The sequence below is a fragment of the Pinus tabuliformis genome, chromosome J (genome assembly GCF_031772625.1).
Source record: "Pinus tabuliformis cultivar Carrire ecotype Pingquan chromosome J, CPIR1, whole genome shotgun sequence".
In the NCBI taxonomy this organism is placed as follows: domain Eukaryota; kingdom Viridiplantae; phylum Streptophyta; class Pinopsida; order Pinales; family Pinaceae; genus Pinus; species Pinus tabuliformis.
Genome location: NC_142295.1, coordinates 770,457,038 through 770,474,303, shown reverse-complemented (window position 1 = coordinate 770,474,303; position 17,266 = coordinate 770,457,038). Strand labels below are relative to the sequence as shown.

Genomic DNA, 17,266 nt, shown 5'->3' with positions numbered 1-17,266 from the left:
TGGACCCAAATAAAATTGCTATCATAAAGAGGGTCCCTACTCCTCAAAAGTAGAGGGATGTTAGAAGTTTCTTGAGCTTAGATGGATACTATTGGAGATACATAAAGGACTTCAGCAAAGTAGCCTCACCTTTTTTTGGACTATTGGCCAAGGACTCTGAATTTTTCTAGTCAGAAAGTTGCCAAGAGGCCCTCGAAACCTTAAAGGACAAGTTGACTACTCACTATTGCACCCAAACTCCAAGGCCCAAATTGGGATCTTCCTTTCCACATCCATGTTGATGCTTATGACAAAGCTATAGGAGTAGCTCTAGGCTAGATAGATGACAAATTGCCTTATGCTATTTATTTCATAAGTAAAAATATGTCCAAGGATGAATTGAACTATACTGTGGCTAAAAAAGAGCTCCTAGTTGTTGTCTATTCCTTGAATAAATTTAGACATCACATCACTAGTTACCAGACCTTTGTACATACTGACCACGCTGCTACTAAATATTTGATGAACAAGCTTGATGTGAATGCCAGAATTATTAGATGGTTGCTTTTATTACAACAGTTTGATCTAACTATCATTGATAAGCCTGGTAGAGAAAATGTAGTTGCAGATTTTTTGTCTAGACTTGCTTTGCCTGCAGGTGAGGAAGGAATGGTTGATGATCAGCTACTAGATGAGCATTTATTTTCTATTTTAGTTCTCTCTCCATGGTTTGCTGACATAGCCAACTACTTAGTGGCTGCACAGTTCCCTCCAAATCTGTCCTCCAAGGAAAATAGTAGAATTATAAGAAAGAGTGCCCCATTCACTTGGATTGGGGTCAGTCTCTTCAAGCTAGGCCCATATCAAATTTTGAGGAGATGTGTCAGGGAAGAGGAAGTATTTGACATCCTTTTGGCCTATCATGATGGTCCTTGTGGAGGTCACTTTGCAACCAAGAGGACAACCTTCAAGGTACTGCAAGTTGGCTATTACTAGCCCACTCTCCACCAAGATGCAAAAAGATACACCAGTCGATGTGACCAGCACCAAAGAATGGGGAAGCCTACTCCCAGGGATGAAATGCCTTTGCAACCTCAAATGACTCTTGAGCCATTTGACAAGTGGGGCATGGATTTCATTGGGTCCATTGATCCACCATTAGGGCAGAAAAAGCACATAATTGTGTGCTCTGATTATTTGGAAAAATGGTTTGAAACCAAGGTTGTCTGTTGGCATTATGACTAAAGTGTTGTCCTTGATGGCAACCCATTCAGGTGACAGGTCACTGTTCTTCGAGTCAGCAGCAGAATTTGATGATCAGCTATCAAATATTGAAGGAAATAATGAGGACGCAGGTATACCTTACAGAAAGTGCGTACCCGCAGGTACACCATGCAGAAGCCGCATCCAGAGACGCAGGCTAGCCGTTCAGGAGGTGCGTCCACCCAGTGCACACGTTTTAAGGCAGAGAAAAGCACACGTGGGGGTTTCTTGTGTTTTACTCTTGGTATCTAGCCGACGGTATTGTGTTATTGTGGTGTCGGCTCGTGGTATTGTTCCATGATTTGAGGAGGAGCTTGCCTATATAAAGCAAAGGAGATCATTTGGTTTAGGCATGTCTTTGGTTGAATATCTTATTGGGTGAGATCTGGTCTAGATCTAAAAGGCGAATCTACTGAAGGACTGAGATCCCTTTGGCGCAAGATCAGATCTGTAGATCTGACTGTTTGGGTTACACTTAAGGTCATGAAATCATTCATACCCGAAGGGACACAGGTACAGTGAAAGGAAAGCGCGCCGGGACGCAGGGCAGAATCTGGAGATCTGCGTGGGGACGCAGGGCAGACGAAGTTCAGGTGCGTCTAGGACGCAGTTCAGTCACTGGAGATCTGCGTGGGGACGCAGAGCGATCAAGGTTCAGGTGCGTCTCTGTAGCAGACGGACGCGGCGCGATAGTGTTTCTGGATGCGTCCCTGAAGCAACAGAACGCAGAGCAGCTAAAGGAACAGTGCGTGGGCACGCAACGCAGCAGAAGGATATCTGCGTGTGGACGCAGGGGAGCAGAAGGTTAACTGCGTCTGGTCGCAGGCCACAGAAGGAAAAACTGCGTCTTTGTCTTAAGATATTCTGTTGATTGAATTTCTCTATTGATAAGGTGTTCTGGGTTACTTCTGTTATTGTTGATCTGATATCTGTAGTGGACTGTAACTGTTATGTACTTGTTGATCATCTGATGCTTTATGAAAAGAAGTAGGGGGTTGTAGCTCCCTTCTAGGAGTAGACTGGAAAACGAGAGAGAGTTGTAGCTCTCTGCAGGTTGCAGCATGCGTACTGGTAAAGGACTGCACCAGTACAAAACCATTGTAAAAGAAGTTTCTAATTTGAAAGAAGATAGAGACATATTGCAGCAGGTGGTTTTCACCCACATTGGGTTTCCACCTTACATCTTGTGTTCTTTGGTGTGACTATCTGTTTTCTTTGTTCATGCACATTATTTTATGGTACTGAAATGCAAATATAATTCAAAGATCAAATAAGGAAGGTTCATTAAAAGAATTAGATAATACTGATTCACCCCCCCCCCCCTCTCAGTATTATTTCCAACAATTGGTATTAGAGCAGGTCCTTCTGAGGAAGCTTGATCGCTTGAAGGAAAAGATCCATTAGAATGGCTAATCCAGAAAGAGAGGCACACATCAGGCCACCAGTCTTTGACGGGAACAATTTTACTCACTGGAAGATAAGAACCACTGCATATCTACAATCACTTGGAGCAGAAGTTTGGGGAATCGTAGAAGGAGGATACAAATTCCCATCAGCAACTCCTACAGATCCAGCAGAGAAAAAGCAATATGAGCTCAATGCCAAAGCTGTTACTGTCCTATTGAGTAGTTTGACTCAATCAGAATTTATGAAGATATGCATTTCAAATCAGCTAAGGAAATATGGGACAAAATCGTCACAAGCTACGAAGGAGATGATTAGGTAAAAAGAGCAAAGCTTCAAACTCTCAGAATCCGGTATGAAACTCTTAAGATGCGTAATAATGAAAGCATAGCTAATTATTTCCTGCGTATGGATGAGATTGTGAATTGTATGAGGGATCTGGGTGAAGAATTTGAGGAAGTTGTCTTAGTTGAAAAAGTTTTGAGATCTCTGTCTGCTAAATTTGACTCTAAAATATCTGCCATAGAAGAAAAGGAGAATGTGCAGAAAATCACCATGTCACAACTTCATGGGATCTTAACTGCTTTTGAAATGCGACAAGAGGTACCACCAGAGGCCGCATTCGAAGTGTCAGAGGAAGAAGATGAGGTAAATTTTGTCAAGAATCTTGAACGAGGAACTGGACGGTTCAAAGGTAAGCTACCTTTCAAATGTTTTCTATGTGGTAGAGTTGGTCACTATGCTGCTAGATGTCCTCATAACAAAGGAAAGATATCTGAAGAAGATGGTAGAAGCTATTATACCCATATTAAAAGTTCATTCAATGATAGTGAAGATATTAGAAGTCTCATGGCACATAAGAAGAAGAATGCTTCATCCAATAATAGCGAAGATATTAAAAGTCTCATGGCACATGAAGAGAAGAATGCAGAAACTGAAGAAGTTGCCAAATTAAAAGAACAATTGGAGACAGAAATCAGGGTAAGGGAGCAATTGCAGGATATAGTAAAGGATCAGAGTACAACTATTCAGAAACTTGAATCAAGGATCCTCTCTCTAAAAGAAGATCTTAAAAAATCAAGAGAACAGAACAGAGAAGATCTTGAAGATCAAGAACATGAACTGATCAAACTAAAGCGACAAGTGGAAGAAGGAAGAAAAGCTGAAGAAGACCTAAGGAATCAATATCTGAAAAAGGAAGAACAACATCAAGTTGAGGTAAATATCTTGAAAGGTAAAATAGAAGAAAAGGATAAGCTTTTACGATTTCAAGATAGTACTAAAGTCTTGGATGATATTCTTAATAGTCAAAGGTCTCCTGCTATCAAGACTGGTCTTGGTTTTCATGAATATGTTGAAGGTGAATCTAGTTCACAAGGTGAGGCAAGAAACTCTAATGAGAAATCTGAAATGCTCAACAAGGAACAACCAAGGAAAGAAATTCCTCAAGGAAGATCCTTTACTCCTAACTATGATAGACGATTATTTCCTCCACTAAAAAATGTTGAATGTTATGTATGTCATAATCTTGGACATGTTGCAGCCAGATGTAGAAGTAGAATGGTTCAAGACAGATCATCGCATCCCAGGTATTTCAGAGGATATTGTTTTGCCTGCAATGCATATGGACACAAAGCAATTGATTGTGATAGAAGGAACATGAAAAATGTAAGATGTTATACATGCAACAACCATGGGCATAAAGCAAGGGAATGCAGGAGCAGATTTCAAAATTCAAAACAAAAGGACCATACATCATCACAGTTGCAGGAATTGAAGAAGACAGAGACAGAAAGGTGTGGCATAATTCAGACAGCGGACATAACAGACACAGGGGAATCTGAAAGTGATGAAATTCAGTATTCCATCTTGCATACGCTGATATAATGAAGACAAGTCGCGTATATACGCGAGTTACAGGCTGCAAAGTCGCGTATATGAAGAAAGGGCAGCAGAACAGACTCAGGTTCAGTCATGGTTGGCTCAGGCTTAGGGGGAGCAGAACAGACTCAGGAAATGGTTCAGTCATGGTTGGCTCACAGGTTCAGGGGGAGCATATAATGCATTGTTGGCATTATGGAGGATGGTCAGAAGGAGATCTTGCTGCAATATGTCTCTATCTCTTTCATGGTGGATTATGGTTCTTTGTTGCAGATCTGGTTCTTTTTCAGGGAGAGCATGATCTTAGGGGGAGTATACCCCTTTGCCCTTGATGTCAAAGGGGGAGAATGAAGCTGAAGTTTGTGAGGTTGCCATCAAGTCCAAAGGGGGAGATTGTTGGCATTATGACTAAAGTGTTGTCCTTGATGGCAACCCATTCAGGTGACAGGTCACTGTTCTTCGAGTCAGCAGCAGAAGTTGATGATCAGCTATCAAATATTGAAGGAAATAAGGAGGACGCAGGTATACCTTACAGAAAGTGCGTACCCGCAGGTACACCATGCAGAAGCCGCGTCCAAAGACGTAGGCCAGTCGTTCAGGAGGTGCGTCCACCCAGTGCACACATTTTAAGGCAGAGAAAAGCACACGTGGGGGTTTCTTGTGTTTTACTCTTGGTATCTAGCCGACGGTATTGTGTTATTGTGGTGTCGGCTCGTGGTATTGTTCCATGATTTGAGGAGGAGCTTGCCTATATAAAGCAAAGAAGATCATTTGGTTTAGGCATGTCTTTGGTTGAATATCTTATTGGGTGAGATCTGGTCTAGATCTAAAAGGCGAATCTACTGAAGGACTGAGATCCCTTTGGCGCAAGATCAGATCTGTAGATCTGACTGTTTGGGTTACACTTAAGGTCATGAAATCATTCATACCCGAAGGGACGCAGGTACAGTGAAAGGAAAGCGCGTCGGGACGCAGGGCAGAATCTGGAGATCTGCGTGGGGACGCAGGGCAGACGAAGTTCAGGTGCGTCTGGGACGCAGTTCAGTGACTGGAGATCTGCGTGGGGACGCAGAGCGATCAAGGTTCAGGTGCGTCTCTGTAGCAGACGGACGCGGCGCGATAGTGTTTCTGGATGCGTCCCTGAAGCAACAGAACGCAGAGCAGCTAAAGGAACAGTGCGTGGGCACGCAGCGCAGCAGAAGGATATCTGCGTGTGGACGCAGGGGAGCAGAAGGTTAACTGCGTCTGGTCGCAGGCCACAGAAGGAAAAACTGCGTCTCTGTCTTAAGATATTCTGTTGATTGAATTTCTCTGTTGATAAGGTGTTCTGGGTTACTTCTGTTATTGCTGATCTGATATCTGTAGTGGGCTGTAACTGTTATGTACTTGTTGATCATCTGATGCTTTATGAAAAGAAGTAGGGGGTTGTAGCTCCCTTCTAGGAGTAGACTGGAAAACGAGAGAGAGTTGTAGCTCTCTGCAGGTTGCAGCCTGCGTACTGGTAAAGGACTGCACCAGTACAAAACCATTGTAAAAGAAGTTTCTAATTTGAAAGAAGATAGAGACATATTGCAGCAGGTGGTTTTCACCCACATTGGGTTTCCACCTTACATCTTGTGTTCTTTGGTGTGACTATCTGTTTTCTTTGTTCATGCACATTATTTTATGGTACTGACATGCAAATATAATTCAAAGATCAAATAAGGAAGGTTCATTAAAAGAATTAGATAATACTGATTCACCCCCCCCTCTCAGTATTATTTCCAACACTGTCAAGGTAGCAACAGAAGAGAAGGTGGTTGAGTTCTTAAGGGAGAATGTATTTTACAATTTTGGGTACCCTAGAGAGCTATTCACTAATCAGGGAGTTCAATTCACCTCACACCTGATTGAAAATTTGTTGAGGTAGCATAAGATCAAACACATGAAGTCAACTGCGTGTCATCCTCTGGCCAATGGACAGGTAAAGGCTACCAACAGAGAATTGGAAGGCATTCTCACCAAGGTTGTGAGAAGCAGGAGAAAATATTGGGCTGACAAACTGGTGGAGGCCACTTGGGCCTATAATACAACCTAGAAGACAACCACTCGCTTCATCCCTAATGACATGGTCTATGGGAAGAAGGCTCTACTCTTCATTGAGTTTGAGTACAACACTTTGAGAATGGAAACGCAGTTGGATTTGGATGTTACAAAGGCACAACAAGAGAGGTTGCTCCAGCTCAATGGTTTAGATGAATTCAGGATGCAGGCCCTCTTACACACAGAAGTTACTCAAGTACAATGGAAGGTTTGGCATGAAAAAAACATCAAAGACAAAGTTTTTCAAGAAAGTGATGGGGCTCTGCTATATGACTCTAGGTTCAAGGACTTCAAAGGAAAATTAATGACCAGGAGGCAGGGCCCATATCTGATAGAAAAGTGCCATGATAATGGGGTTGTGCAAATAAGGACCATTGATGAAGAAGGTATTCCCTTGCTTGTCAATGGAGACAGATTGAAAGCCTAAAAAAGTCCTCTGTCAAGGGATGAGTTCATCAGTACCATCAGTAAGGAAGTGAATGTCCTTGGAAGTGTCTTAAATTCCAGCTCAGCAAATTCTTAAAGACTGTTTTTATTTTTTAACAAAATGAAAAAAGGAAAAAGAAAAAAAAACAATAAGGGACCTACGTGAAAACTTCTATGAGGCACCTGAGGCCAAATTTTGGGTTGAAAACCTCCTTGAGGTAGCCCAAGAGTGAAAAAAAGGAAAATGAAAACATCACTGGGTGAAAACCTCCCTTAAGGAGCCTAGGGCAAGCAGACAATCTGAAAACCTCCTTTGAGGCGATCTGTGTGTATTTCAAAAAAAAAAGGGAAGAAAAAGAGAAAAGAAAAAGAAAAATGCCATGGCAAGGACCTCAAACCTACCCACTAATAGAATTCTATGATTTTTGCAAGTTTTTAAAGGAAATAAAGAGCTTAGAGTTCAGGGGACAACAAGCCAAGCATCACCCCATTCTTCCTCCATTCACTTCATATCTCCCATGCCTACTATGTCTCCATCATCCATCCTCATTTCCAAGCATCAAAAACCAGTTTTTATGCAGTTTTCTCACTTCTACAGGGTTTCCTATAGTTACTACAAGAGTTTCCTGTATCAGTATAGGATGTCCTGAAACACTATAGGAATGAAATTCCAATTGGAAAATGATGATGCAGGCATGTTCTAGGTTGAAATAAGGGACCATACACCTCACCACCTCTCACCCAACACCATCTCATGACCATACCAACCTCTATGTCCATCAAAAACCACTAAGAAAAATAAAATAAAAATACAAAAAAATATAGAAAAAGAGAGTCCAAGGGTCATGCCATCATTGACCTCACTCACCTACCACTCCATCTCCTCCATTTCCATCTTTCCACTCCTACATCACCACCTATTCCTCCTCCAAGTGAAAAACAAAAAAAAATGATGAAAAAGGCAACTACATGATTTCTTGTAGTAACTACAGGAAACCCTGTAGCAGCCTGTGTTGTCACAGCAGCAAGTTCTCCATGCATTCTCCTTCAACACCCATGCATGAAAAGAGCTCCAACACCCCTGCAGACACTATGACTCCTATCTAGAGCTCAGCAACAATGACAAAGACCAAACGCCTCCACACAACAACAAAGAAGACAACCACATCAACAGGAAGAAATATATACAAAAGTGACACTATGACATACTTATGCTTGGGTCAAATGGGATCACATCGCCCTTCCTAAGAGATATATAGAAAAGTGACACTATGACATACTTATGCTTGGGTCAGATGGGATCACATTGCCCTTCCTAAGAAACAAGGAAGATGGGGCATGAAAAGCCTCACATCACCCTTCCTAAAAAACGGGGAAGATGGGGCATGAAAAGCCTTGATGCCTTTGCAAAAGCACTAGCTACCAAGATGAGATGGCAAGTTCTCACTACAAAGAAATTGTGGACGAAGGTAGTCATACAAAAATATATCAGTCCACTCCACCTCCTTGATTGGATCAGGCACCCTTCATGGAACAAATCTAACATATCAACTATCTGGCAAGCTATTTAAAACTCTATATCTTACATTTGTGATGGACTCACCTGGAGGATTGGAACTAGAAACTTGGTCCGCATTGGTATGGATCCTTGGTCTAGATGTGGGAACGCATTTCTCTCGAACTCAGGTATCTCTCGCCTTTCCCACATTGTTGATCTAGACAACTCCATTATTTTCTCTCAGGCCTGGAAATCTGTTGATCAAATAGGAATTCCAGATAACTGGTGTGATGAACAACACTCCTACACTAACACTCTCTCTGAATCACATGTTCGAATCACGGATTGTTCTTCATTGCTCCATCACCACATCTTTCTAGAATCATGTTCTTTCAACATTACACTTATCCAACAAATGGAAAGGTACAAACATCTTAGAGGCTTGGCAATCATGGTGGTCTGCTGCCGCGCTTCCCATCAAAATCAAGAACTTCCCCCTCCTGATTTGTTGGTGCATATGGTTGCACAGGAACACACTCATATTCAAGGGCATCGCTCCTCAATGGATACAAGCTTCAACTCATCTTATCTCAATTTATAGCAGTATTCTGAAGGATGATCGCCCACATCCACCCCACACTATTATTGTAGAAACTATTGATAGAAAATTATCATGGGCATATCTTGATGGATCAGCTCAGCGAAATGGTTGTGGAGGGGGAGTGCTCCTTCATCTCACTGACAATCATTTTTTCAAAATATAGATGGGTCTGGGAGAAGGAACAAACAATTATGTTGAGCTTATTACCCTCCATCATTTGTTACACTTTGCACTTGAGAAGGGATGTAGACACATTCAGATTTTGGCAATTCCAAACTCATCATAAATTGGTTTAATCAACAATTTTTCTGTCACGCGCACAATCTCTGGAATATATTGGATGAGGCTTTGCTAATGAAATTACATTTTGACAATATCACTTGTCATCACATCTATGCAACTAGATTTTTAACAAACTATCCAAGGAGGTCGTGCTCCACCCTTGGGGGTATTGGATGATCCAGGAGTAGTCAGGGCAGGAATACTACCAGTATTTTCACAGACCATATGCCAAAATCCAAGACTACTTTATATAATGTGTAGTTACTTAAACATATACAATTTCACTTATTTTTATTGATGAAAGTTCTAAATCAACAATCTTTGCTTACTTGTAGGCCCATCACCAAGTCTAGGTCACAATGGTCTTGTGACTAACCTTTAGTTTCAATATCCACATGTCACAATGGACCTATTCATGACATTTCAAATCACGATCCATCTCATTGCAAAGCTAACCTCTCCATCCCTTTAGTTGTCTTGCACAATTTGATATTTTTATCAATACATTGTAATTGCAATATTTTTTAAACCTCCCCACCCCTAACTTGATATATAAGGCTTTAAGAATTGATAGATGATTACAATATAGATGTGATATAGTCCATGTATTTGTCACATTGAAAGTTTTGCAATACTATTCTAAACTAATAAAAATAATTACAATTTAGAGGTGATATATTTCATATATATGTCACATTGAAAATTTGGCAATGCAATTTTAAGATATACAAATAAAAATTCATAAAAGCCCTGCAATGTTCATATTTCAGGTCCATATAAAATAAAACATATAATTACACCTAAATATCAGAGTTATACATATTTCATATAATTGTTGTCCAATCTATCTTCAAATATTTTGCCTATTCAGAACATACATTTATTTATCCAATCTGATACCATTGTTTTTAATACCATCTTCAAATAAACCTTATATCTATTTGTTAGATTTTCACAATATTCACTGTACATATTCAAAAACTTTTGAGAGTTATGTTCATGTTACCATGTTAAAATAGCTATTTTTTAAGGATAAATTAAAAAATAATACTAATGATGATGATTTAGAAATATTTGATATTTAATTTAAGAATTTGTAATAAATATCTAGTCTTAATAATAAATATATTCACGCATTACACCATTATGTATAAAAATAAAAAAATATCAAGCAATTCTCAAAAAATGTTCACTTGTAGTTGTTTTCATAAGTTATTAAAAGTGTAATTAAAAAATGTGAGAACTGAATTAATTGTATTGGATAGATGGGATATGTAATGCCAGAACTTCATTCATATTATAATTTATGCCAGTGAAATGTATATATTGTAGATTCAGTAAAGGAAAATACAGGACACGCTGAATTTTTAGTTATTTGATTCAATGCTAAATTGTAATTCAGAACCCTAAGCACCAAAATAACAATAGAATTTCAAAAGTTAAACTGTTTTCAGAAAACTTGTATCTAAACACTTGGATTTATATCCACAGACAGGCATTGCCCTTTCAAAAAAATTATCAAAAGCTTTGAAGTAATGGAGGCTGCTGATCAACATTTTGCCTGTATCTCAGTTATTCCCAATGCCTTGAACTATAATCCCAGAAAGACTTCAAAGTTGATGTCAATTTAAGAAGTTGAAGGGTGGAAAATTTTCCTCTCGATTGGTGGCATTGAAAAATGCCGTTGGTGGCATTCAAAAATGCAGTTGGAAGATTGGTGGCATTGAAAAATGCCACTGTAAGATTATGGGGCAGACATCAATAGATATTGATTATCAATGCCCAAAGGGAAGGAGGAGCTACAATGAGGCAATTGTCAGTAAAGAAAGAAAAACAATAAAATGAAATTACAAGACAATTCATGCATAAAAGATAATAAAGATGAAGCCTAGATAGTATGAAGCAGAGGCACTTACCAATTCAGTTGTGCTGGAAAATTGTAGTGCAACTAGCTAAGTACAGAACCAATAACAAAAGAGCGTACCTTAATATCTTGAGATTAAAAAAATGCAATTGAGGAACCATGCTGCTCTTCTCTGTATGATTCTTCTTCGGAGAGTTGAACCCATCCTCGAACATCTTAGAATGCTGGCAAGATCCCATGTTCGTTAAAGGCACCTCAAACGATCTTTTGTAACATGTGTAGTAAAGAGAAACAATTCATAGTGTTAGACAAATGTTATGGAAGTGGTAAGTGTAGCAATGCATAACAAATTAAACAGTATCTTGCAAACTCAAAATGTCTCTCATTTAATAAATTCTGCTACATTAGATTGAAATACTTGACAATGTGTCATTTAGCCTTCAAAGCTAGAGGAAAACCTTGAATTTTATCTTAATTATTCCCACTGATTCTTCACCGACCTCATTTGCAGATTACATCTCATTGATCCAATTTTAATTATTGACTAAATGGATAAAAAAAAGTTTGCTAGACATCTGGTAAATGGTAATATTGAGTATCAATCAGCCATATATAATAAATTATAAATCATCTGCAAATTCTGAATAAATCTGACCAACTGAATGCTGCCAGTATACATGTCAGTATTTCCTTTAAATTACCTTGTAAGGTAATTTAAGAACAGGCAAAGACAGTTTCGTAAATGAAAAAATGAAACCATGACTGAAATTTCAACTTAATTTGATTTGATGGCATTGGTAACCTGTATTATCTGGTAAGAAAGGTATTGCAAAACACATTTGAAAAAAAAAATGGCAACATCCATGAAATAGTAGAGATGGGTATGCTTAAATCAGAGGTACCTGCAAACATTCTAATTAGCTGAACGTAGAGTATGAAAAATAATTGTGTAATGCAATCCAAAATATGGCAAGAATCCAGCGGGAACCAGATGGAGGAGTCGCAACAACTCCAAAAACCATCAAAGTTTCATAGAAAAATACAGGCACAGGATGGCTATCGAACAAAGAAAAAATGCCAGAACTTGAACCGATTTGAAATGCAAAGGAATACAGGATAAGAATGACTGGTCTCTCCAACAGCGCAATAATAGATGTCAGTAATCATAGGCAAGATATAATGACCAGATAGAGCCAATGAGCGTGAACAATTTTGACTAACATTCAAGATGTGTTTGGCAACATATGGCAATCATGATTGATGAGGAAGACAGATTCATGAGAGCAGAGGAATACAGAATATAATGGCTCATCAGTTAAACAGCCCAATAACATAACTGGAGGCAAGAGATGATCACTGGATACAAGAAGCAGAAACAATTTCCACAAAAAATCAAGATTTGTTTGGAGACAGAGGACAAAGATTATTGCTGAGGCCAGCAGTTCCATGAGAGCCAAGGTTTAAAATCCATGGACATGACCTCGCAACAGGGATGCAACACAAGATGTCAGTATTGCCTGTCCTGGCAGGACATGAGAAGCTCTCAATTTATTGTCTGCTTATTTAAGGATTTAGTCAGTTCAGTGCAGTCAATATTTTTTAATGTTAGAATTGTAGCCACATGAATCAGAGTAGTACTTATGTATGTGATTAGTTACTCTGATTAATATCAATATCCTATCAGAATTCACACGTGACAAGAATTGCATGATGGGATAGTGTACCATATTACAAAAATAAAATATACAGGAGATAAAAATATAGATATAAGTTCCTTACAGCTAATGAACAAAATAAATAATTCAAGCATTACCTGCAACATTGAGCATCCCCTCATCATCATTCCATGTGTAGAAGCATGGAGGCCTTTTTATAGTTGTGAATCAGATCCTTGCTAACAGCCATAAAGTATCATTTTTGGAACCGTCTTTGAAGCTCCAAAGACTTGCTAAAACCACTTTAAAGCTTATCACGCAGCTGAAGAAATGGATCATTGTCTCACAAAGCTGTTGCCACATCGTTCCATCAGGGTCCACAATAGATAAAATACACACTTCATACTATGAGTACAGAACTATAGAGCGCCTGCAAAAGACCTTTGCAAGCAGAAAATAAAACATCTAATTACTACCTTGAGTTGAACATCCGCTCTGATTCCATGAATCTGGACAAATACTTGGCGGATGTGAGCATGAAACTTGTTGAAAGCCCCTCTATACACAATTCATGCAATTAGTACAAACTAAGAAATTATAATATATTACAAAGAAGAAATTGGAATGTACTACATGAAAATCCAACAGAAGTTAGAACTATACAGTGCCTGCAAAAGAGCTTTGTAAACAAAAAAAAAAACATCTAATTAGTACCTTCAGTTGAACATCCATCCTGATTCCATGAATTTTGACAGATACTTCTTAGCGGATGTGCATATGAAACATGTTGAAAGCCCCTTTTGCATCTTTAGTCTTAGTCTTCTTTGAGGCATCAGGAGCCCCAAAAACTTGCCAAAACTTGAGTGTTTCATCTGCTGCAGCTGATGCAACTGTGTACCCATCAGGACTCTGAAGAAGTAAAACAATGGTAAGGGTCATTAGGACAAATTTAAAGGGAAAACATGGATGCATGCATAAGTACTCATAAAAAGCATGAATTTTCATACCTGTGCCATATGAAGAACTCTAGCAGTATGCCCTGTAAGTTCAGTAATTTTCACCATGGAAGGGTATTTCCATAAGGTTAACTGGTTCTGATTTAGCCCATGCGAACTCAATAACTCACGCTCATGTCTATTCCACAACAATGAACAGACCTGGGAATGGGTGTCGACGGTATTCAGGCAGGCACCTGTTTGAGTGTTCCAAAACTTTATAGAACCGTCTGAAGTCCCTCCACCAGATGCCAAAAGATTGTTCTGGAAGGGGCACCATGCCAAGGCCTTGACTGCTGCACAATGTTCATCTAATTGGTGGAAGTATTGAGAGGACGGATTATGGGATGCCATGCTCTTGTCCCAAATGTAGAGTAGATTGTCATTTCCCCCACTTGCAAGTTGTTGGCCGGAAGGAGACCATTTCAATCCACAAACCTCCTGGGTATGTCCTTTGTATGTTTGAACAATGTGGTCACGGATGCGAACATCATGATTGATTATAATCCCATCCAGCCCTCCTGTGGTGAGAATAGGACCATTCCAAGAAAGTGCACCAACACGGTCATGATGACCTTTCAAGGCTCTTAGCTGCAATTGTATCATGTCAAATTTAGAGATTGCCTTTATATTAGAATGAGAAAACCTTGGAAGAGATAAACAGGTTTTATTTACCTTTTTATTAGATTGCGAATCCCATAACTGTACAACAGAATTATTCAACCCAACGGCAATTTGGCTCCCATCGGGTGCCCAACTAACGCTGGTAACGGGACCCTCTTCTTCATCTGCAATCAGAAGCTCAGATATAGAGCTATTAGAAGCATCCCACAAGTATACAGTGTTGTCCAGGGCTATGGACAAAACATTGGTGGAACTCCAATCCAACAGATTCAAGTAATAATCATCCAGAAGGTCGGGCGCATCCAGGGTTCTATCTGCAGACTGCAATCAACATGGATAAGTTAAATTACTAGGTGAAGGAAGAAAGACAAAGGACAATGGTCCTCAGATAGGCATATCCAGTGTACTAATAACAAAAACCCCAAATACAATGTAGTTTATCTGGTGTCAGAAGAGTATATCAATGCTTTTAAAAAACGAAATGGGATCATGGCTCGGTTTGTGAAGAAATACTATGTAGTTCTAACACCATTATGTTAATAACTTTTTTTTAAGAAACTGGAATGGGTGTGGTAGCGAATTCAGCGTAGCAAATGAAAAAGAAAAGGAAAAATCTGTGTAAAACACTCCTCAAGATGGGATAATGTTGCAATGACAAATACGATCAAGGGCTTTGATTCAATAACGAGTAAACATCAATAGAATTCAGGATCTGATTATGGAATGTCTAGCGAAAATGACTATGATTTTTTTTTTTTATGAAATCCAGGCCTTACCTGAGCAATATATCTGCGTGCTCTTCTAGAAATAGGGAGATTAGCCAACACATTTTCTTGTGAAGCTTGGGAAACAGTCGATGATTTTCCATTGAAAGAAAGAATTCTGCAATTGTTGTCAGCAGCACCGGCATTCTTCAATAAAGCGGCTGCCATCTCCTTCTTGTATGCTTTTTTGGAAGGGGAGGGGGAAGGGGAGAGGGCATGGATATCGTTATTGTCCTTTTGCTTTTGCGTGACCATGAATCTAGCTACGTCCAAATCGATGGATCCTCTTGCCGGAATAAATCTATCGCTCTGTGATAGCAAAAACAATAAAACCAAATCCTGATTCAGACTTCCAACTGAATCAGGATAACCTGTTGCCCCACTAGCCACATTTCACTGTAATAAACCTAATTGGGGGAATGGCATGTTTGCAGCATAGAAATTATCTGTAAAAAAAAGGAGAGAATGCATACGCTGTGTTTATTCATTGAAGCACCCTGTTTCTGCAGAGGACGGAGACATCGCTTCTCTGTGGAATGCCTGTTGGAATTCATTGAACTGCAAGACGATTCCATTACTCCTACTCAAGTAAAATAACCAGACAAAACACAATATATGACAAACAATCAATGTGCCTAAATTTAAAGTTGCAAAACAAAAAAAAATCAAAAGTTGCAAAGGAATTTTAATTCTAAAAGCTAGGGTTCCTTAAAGAATGAGGATGTTTGGTTCTGCAAAACCAAAAAAAAAAACAGTAGTTCCAAATGAATTCCAATTCTAAAAGCTTCGGTTCCTCAAAGTATGAGGACGTCTGGTTCTCCAAAAAGTTAGCGAGCGAGCCCAGTATCAGAAGTCCCTGGTGTCCTCTTGGCGTTCTCCTTGCCCCAGAGCAAAGCTATCTGCACAATCAGACAAACCAGGTCAATTGATGATGGCAGGAGGATGTGAGAAACTGTGAAGACGCTAAATAGTAACTAGTTTTAGGCCAACGGCCATAAAGCCAAACCAGTTTCTTGTTCCGAGCATTATTTGGGTTTCACAAGCCTCGAAACATTCGGCAAATTTTACTATATTAATATTTAATAATAATTTGCTAGGGTAATTATCGTTGGAAACCTTAATGCGTGAGGGTAATATTCCTTTGGAAAACCTATTATTTGCCGGATTTCTTCGTCCAAATTTAGCTATGTCAATGTATGTATCCTTTTATTATTATTAATTAATTAATGTATGTCAATGTATTAATTTAGATTTTATATTGGCTTAATTTTAAATTTATTGAAAATAATTTTTATATTAAAAGATTGAATTAGGTTGGTATTATAGTAAAATATAAAATTATTTTTTATTACAATAAATTAATAACGCAAAACCTAAAGACATTGGATAATACTCTAAATTCGACCATTAAACCATTAATTTTTTAAAATAACTCAAATTTTTTTAAATATAAAATAATGAATTAATCAATATTTACAAATGATTATTCTCATTACATATAAAAACCATAATTATGATATATTTTACTATTTTAAAAATAATATAAAATAATATTTATTTAATTATAATTTATTAAAATCTTATATTAACTTATAATATATTGTGGATATATATAAAGATATAGGATAATGTTTAGGGTATGGGCAACAAGGTAGGGGTTTTGCGGTCTTGAGTTTGAGGTCATTGATATAGAATGATTAAAGTTACAAGTCCAAGCATACTTGAGAAAGGTTAGCGCAATCATCTCTCTCCATCTCTCTCTAATCCAAATGAGAGCAAACATGTTAGCAAGAAACATTTTAGGAGGATTTTCTAACAAGGTTTATCTACCATGGTTCTCGTATTCAGATTTTTTTCGATAATTTTATTGTGACGAGCTTTTTTCGGAGGCTAGCCATCATGGAAGAACACATTGTGGACTATGGGGCAGATAGCCCTTACCATGTCC

General features: G+C 38.7%; 1 protein-coding gene across 1 annotated transcript; it reads right to left on the bottom strand.

Moving 5' to 3' along the window:
• Positions 1–11,182: 11,182 nt before the first annotated feature.
• On the bottom strand, positions 11,183–16,390 carry LOC149229003 (cell division cycle 20.2, cofactor of APC complex-like). The gene is made up of 8 exons (XM_089378445.1): positions 15,792–16,390; positions 15,331–15,627; positions 14,606–14,875; positions 13,943–14,521; positions 13,650–13,844; positions 13,412–13,493; positions 13,094–13,286; positions 11,183–11,544 (listed from the first exon to the last, which is right to left on the bottom strand). Exons 1-5 carry the CDS (start codon positions 15,891–15,893, stop codon positions 13,698–13,700), a joined length of 1,395 nt encoding a protein of 464 aa, XP_089234571.1. The 5' UTR covers positions 15,894–16,390; the 3' UTR covers positions 11,183–11,544; positions 13,094–13,286; positions 13,412–13,493; positions 13,650–13,697.
• Positions 16,391–17,266: the final 876 nt, after the last annotated feature.